Here is a 6,200-nt window from a genome sequence, read left to right as displayed (position 1 = left end):
TGGTCTACCCACAAGGGACCTTCATTTTGTGTTAGCCCTCAAAGCAAAATGGCAGTATTTTCCCAGTGCCGAAAACACGCAGTCCTCAGCCTGTGTCCTCCTGCCCAGTCGCCAGCCCTTGTTCGTACCTTGTGCCTGGAGATTTGCAGGGAATGAATAACTCAGTTGATCTGCACAGTGAGGGACGTCTCAGCAGGGATTTCCTTGTTTGATTTTATTGGCAAATACAGTAGCGATTTTACCCAGCTCCTGGAAAGAAATGTCCCTTTCCACCCCTAACATCCACACCCATTACATCCTTCACCACATGGCCAGCTGAGGACTAGTGCTAATTCACACCCTGCTCTTGGGCAAACACGATTTCAAGGGCAACATTCAGGTGTCCAGACTACTCAAGGCAGACCTGATCTGTCAGACTGTCCAACAACAAAGATGATAAGACCTACAAATCCCATTGTGCAGAAGGGCAGAAGGTCTTCAGTGATCTGGGCTATGGCTCGCAATGTGGTTGGGCGCTACCTTAGTGCTGTGACATGTGATGGGAATGACCATCACTTCCACTGCGAGGACATACACATAGCAATCTCCCTGGCCAATTATGGCATGTATTAGGTGGAGTAGGGGAGGAGATGGTCTCCAGCTGGATCAGTACCTTAAGGGGGAATGGGGCAGCGAGACAGTCCCAACTCTGGTCTCTAGTAAAGGCCTCGTTTGGTGATTTCCACTGAAGAAATGGCAATATCATTGAGAATCTGCAGCTTGGTGATGGATGAAAGCTGCTTCTGCCGATGCTTGTACTGCAAGATTTTGTTTTCATCGATGAAAATGTGGAAATAGTCCTGGTCAGAGTAGATTTCAACCTGAAAGAGAGACTGTGTTAGGTTCACCATATGGCCCCACAGCCTCAGTGGACCTTGCTGCCATCATGTCAGTGAGTGCATCTAGTGCGTCTACAACCCACTTCAAATCCTGATGGGGCCAACAGACACACTGCTCACCCCCTCTTTGGGGAAAAGGAGGGACTAATTTAGTTCTTTGCTTTGTGGTAGTAGAAACCAGTGATAATGCAAAACCTAAATTGAACACAAACGCAGCATCCAGGGATTATTGCTGAGGCTCTGCGTGTCTGCGCCCAAGATGGGTGTAAATCAGCACCAAACCAGAGTACAACAGAAATACAAACGGGAGCCAGAGCCAGAGAGGGGTTGTTACTGGGTATGGTGCTGGCAGGAAAGGCAGGGCTAGATCCATGAGGAGGACCCCAATATTAGCTGGGTCACTCCTGTCCCACCTGAGGAGACCCATGGGGTGGCATAGGATTACCTGGAATGGCTCCTTTGCTTCAAAGGGGAAGGTGTTATTAACCTCTTCCTTCCCCCAGTGGTTGGCGAGGAAGGAGTTGCAGACGATTCTGGAGCTGGAGAAGCGGGGGTTAAAGTGGAGAGCAATTTGGTCTCCAGGATCACAGAGCAAATTAATTTCAAACCTAAGACAGCGAGAGAAAGAAGTGATGGACAGCTGTGGAGTGATGCTGCCAGCTCTCATGAGCCAGGAGAGCTGCAAGCAGAGCGTGCCCTTACATGCTCATACTGGAACTGGTCTCGCCCTTGACCACGACGCTCCAACCGGGACACATCCCCTCTGGGTACAGGGCCTCGAACTGCCGGCGAGGAGGCGATGGTGAAGCATGGCATGGTGGGAGAGGTGCACAGCCCTGCTCATTCCTTACACTTCTCCGTCTTTCTTACCCTCTCATCGTCTTGTCCTTTCTCCCCCCCTTCCCACGCAGACACACTCTCTGCCCCTGCTTTTTTCTCACTCCTAAATAACCTCAGGGGGTCTAAATTGATATGAAATGAAGTTACTACAATATCCAGTTGATGAGGTGAGATTTGCTGCCCCCGAGGTCTTTTGTAATGAGCTGTGTGGGATCCGGGAGCAAAAATTAAAGAACCGGGATGACTTCATTGTTGGTGGGACACAAAGACGCTCTGCTCCCGCTCCCCGCCTGGGCAATACAAAATCTGAAGCAAAAAACTTTGTGATGCTTTGAAGCGGGATGTGAAAGACAAGGACTGGTCAAGGAATGGGTGTAAGGTGGCATCCAGCCCATCCTCGTCCAGCATTACATGGGCGACTTTTCCCACGAGCTCTTGCCTGATCCCCCATTCCACCCGCTCCTCTCACCTCCAAGGTTAAACTTGCAGAAAACAAGCTGGAAAATGTTCCTTTTTGAATAATTCATAGTTTTATTAAATAACGCATTTTAATAAGAAGTGCTTGCCATTTCACCCCACTTTTTTTAGCACTCTAATGATCTTGCATTTCTGAGCATCCCCCTCTCAAACTTATTGCCTACATTGGGAAAATCTCTCCAGCCTTGGCATCTCCACTGCCAGCTCCATGCCTTGCTTTCCCTCCCCATAGCTTAGCACTTTCACTCCCCTGTTTCTATCTCTGCTATGGTTTCCCATTTCCAATGCATTTTTGGGATATGCACGGTTTTGGGCAGGAGCTGAGGCATGATGCTGGCCAACCTCATGCCCGGCTACTTTTGGTGGGCGGCTTTGGGAACCCGCGCATGGTCATTCAAAGGCTCTGAGCACACCAGGGTTCCCCACTGTGAAACACAGAGGGCTGATGGAACTGACAATACAGTTTCGAACAGCAAGTGGTGATGGCAGCACCCAGGTTAGCCTTGCCTTGTCCCTTAGTTTGTCATCATGCCAACAACCCCAGCAAAAGACACACTGCATGCACAGGAACCGGCAATTCCCTCTTTGCTGCCGGCTGTCCCAGAGGAGATGGATAGCAAAGCACAGATCTCCTCTGCTAAAACATCGGTTGTATTTTGGTCTCAGCTTAAACACTCCGGGCCAGAAGTGCTGCCATCAGGGCAGCGTTACCCCAGACCAGCTCTGATGTAACTAAGATAACAAAAAATCTGCCCTATCGCCTTTTCTCGAAAGCCACGAAGCTCTCAGCTTTGCGATAGCCCGGACGGGACTGAAATAGAGGGGCACCACCGCAAGTAGCATCCCCACCTCTTTCAGGATTTCTACCTTTCTTGCCCTTATCTGTGCCGCTTTCCTTTATCCGCCGCCTGACCCCTCACCGTCACCCGTCAGGCAGACCAGGCTGTGCCGGCTCCTGTCCCCAGCGCTTACCCGCAATGCCATCCCGCTCGCCTGCCCCTGCGCCGCAGACCCGGCCGGGTGCAGGGTCAGAGGGGTCTATATAGGGGCCACCAGCCAGGAGCCCACGTGCGCGGGGATTAGCAGGGACACTGGGATGAGGTCTCCTTTTCAGAGCGGGCTCTCGGACGCGGCTGGGAGATGGGGAGCAGCAAATCCCGCTGCCCGCCCCGCGGGGTCAGCCCGCTCATGCGTGCAGGGCTAATCCAGCCCCGCTGCTGCCCGCACAAAGGCAGTCCTGAGCCGGGACGTGATGGGCATTCAGGCTGTCATCTGGGGGGGCAGATGTGTTTAATGCATGAAGGAAGGATGGAGACTCCCAAAGCTGGGGGAGATACAAGGAGTCTTATCCACCGCAAGGTCCAGAGAGAAGGGAGGTGGCAAAGGAGAAACGGTGGCTCTTACAGGGGCTCAGCTTCACCCTGACCAATAGAGATTTCTTTTTCTCCCTGTTTTCTTTTTTTGCTCACTCTTTGTGGGTCAGAGCCTGGCCCGAAACGAGCTGATGCCAGCTCTGTCACAGCCACTTTTGGGATGCTGCTGTGCTGAGCTCAGCACGTTCCAGCCCTGCATTTCCCCTCCCTGCTGGGGACAATACGGGGATTTGGGAGCAGGGCGAGGGAGCCTTTGTCTGATATTTCCTGTCATGGAAAGGCACCAAGAAATGGGCAGCAATGAAACGAATTTCAGTGATGGGGTTTTTCAATATACGGCTGGGCGAAGCCGAGCTGGGGAAGGGAGGGATGGCTGCACACACCCCCTCTTCACAGGGTAAATGCGTTAAAAACAGATGCTGACTGCATCCCTGCGTGCCCTGGAGGCTGTGATGCTCCTGGCTGGTCCTACAGGAATCCATGGCTTTCGCGGTTAAAACCTTCTCACTGTATGGGTCGCAGTGCTGATGTTATTTAATGTGTTTATTTTATTTCCAGCAGATAAGCTGAATTAGAGCTACTATCCCAGGCTCTGGTGCCCTTGGCAGATGACTAAAAATGCAATCCAGCAGACAGAGAAGCCAACAGCCTCTCTTGGGGCTGAAAAAGCCGAGTCCCAGTCTGGGATTTGCCCGTTTGGACTCCTACAAAACCAAACTGTGTGAAGCTGAGCTCTGCCGCGGCCGCCTCGCTCAGCTCCCGGCTTTCCAGGTGCCGTGTTGGCGAACACCGGAGCAGAGCTCTGTGCTACAGATGGCAGCATCGAGATGTGCAAGGGAGCCGTGAGGAGCCTGCGGCGGAGGTGCCGAGGTGGTGGTGGCAGGGCCAGGGACATCCCACCCATCCCTCCTTGGGCTGCTGTAGGGTGCTGGACATTGGTCTCTCCAGTCTGCCCAGCTGTTTGTCTCCCCTGCTTATGGCCTGAACGCAAAGTTGTGTTTTCACCCCCCAAATCATCCCTCCCTGCTTGTTTCTCCTGCCTGCCAGGCAAGGGACTGTGGGAGGAGGGGCTGCTTTTGAGACATGCACTGTGGCAGTGGGCAAAACCAGACAGCGTTGCAGTCCTGCACGTAGGAAAGGAGTGATCTGCAAGCTAAATAATTGTGCCAAGTTATTCATAATTATGCTAATGAGATCAGTGGACTGGGGAAGGCTTGGGAACCGCTGGGCAAGCGGGGGTGCAGTGGGATAGCAGAGGACCTTGCCCAGCAGACCATGGTGGGACAAATACCGGCTCCTTTCTGTGCCCGGGGGCTGCACCTCACCCACACCGTGCAGAAACCACCCCGAGCCACCACCTCTGGAGAAGCTGCTGTAGCCTTTTATTTTGTCTATTGAAACCAAGCGCTTACCACAAATCTGTGTGCACACAGCCTGTCCTGGCAGGGTGATGTCCCGGCCACGCTGAGTCTCATTCCAGCTCCCACCGCCACCACCACCACCACCACCAGGCACAGAATCTGCTCCTCTGCTGCAAAAAGCTGCATCAGGCCAAGCGGCACTGGGAGCCACGGGGCTGCCCTGTGGGAGAGCAATAAAAGCCAGTGAAGGCAGGTTTGGAGAGATGGGAAAGCTCTCAGGAGAAGAGGGGGGAATTTAGATTGCTCCAGTTTGGGGGACAGCAGCTTCTGAGATGTTCAGCGCTTCCCAAAATTCAAGGCTTTGCTTCCTGTTGGCATTTCAGCAAGAGCGAGCAAGGTTGCTGGGGAAAGATGCAAACGCATGTGTTTCACCAGTAAATGGTGCCCAAATGCCGACTGCTTTTACAGGTGTGCTTTATTTGCCTTCTGCCTGTTGTGCTACTGCTCAGAAGCCATCGTAGCATCTCTCTGTTTAGCAAGGAGAAGGGGACTGAAAATACGGTTAAAATCTCCGACGTTGGAGGCAGCACCGTGTGGTTAGCTCGTCGTGCCATAACTTTTCCCTCTCTTAGGCGATGGACGGAAAAACCCCCAAACACACTGGTTATGTGCCACTGGGATACAGAAAGGACCGATACAGTCTGAGGTGGAGGGAGTCTAGCGTAGGAAAGGAGATGATAAACTGATGGCTTGGATAACTGCAGGGGATACATTCGCAGACCTGCTTATGCATTTGCCAGCCATTTGGTCAGACAACCATCAGAGTTTGCACCTTTCCTTAAGCTGTTATTATCCGTGTCCTGCTGGCGGTCTTTTGCCCCAAAGTCTTTTCCCTGCTGCTCTCAAAGTGACGGAAACACTCAGCGAGGAGCTCAGCACCACACTTCCCACGGGAGTTTTCATGCAAGGCTCCCCCGCGCTACACCGGCTGCCTTTCTGGAGGTGTGATTATTTCCATTAGTCTCTAGAGGTCTCCAAACACACAGCCTGGACTTTCAGGACCTGAACGCAGTGCTCGCCTCTAAGCACTGTACGCTGATTTTCTCCTTGTTGCACTGCCTGGCTCCGCAGTTCACCCACCGCGTGATGCTCCGGTTTCTGAGACACGCTCAGCTTTTACTGGGAGCTCTTGTAAGGAAAAGTCGAGTCCTGATGGGAACGATGCCTTTGGTTATTGCCCCAGGTGAGCTCTCCCCACACAGGTATGTGTT

At 52.7% G+C, this 6,200-nt stretch overlaps 1 protein-coding gene across 1 annotated transcript; it reads right to left on the bottom strand.

The window, feature by feature from the left end:
* Positions 1–562: 562 nt before the first annotated feature.
* On the bottom strand, positions 563–5,115 carry GRIFIN (galectin-related inter-fiber protein; the record flags this gene model as incomplete). The annotated part of the gene is made up of 4 exons (XM_082490748.1): positions 563–860; positions 1,324–1,486; positions 1,581–1,660; positions 4,981–5,115. The coding sequence occupies 4 exons, from the start codon at positions 5,113–5,115 to the stop codon at positions 696–698; spliced, it is 543 nt and encodes a 180-aa protein (XP_082346874.1). The 3' UTR covers positions 563–695.
* Between the last annotated feature and the right edge of the window lie 1,085 nt (positions 5,116–6,200).

Source organism: Vanellus vanellus (genome assembly GCF_965231255.1).
Source record: "Vanellus vanellus genome assembly, chromosome: 14".
Lineage (NCBI taxonomy): Eukaryota > Metazoa > Chordata > Aves > Charadriiformes > Charadriidae > Vanellus > Vanellus vanellus.
This window is presented reverse-complemented; position numbering and strand designations above follow the sequence as displayed.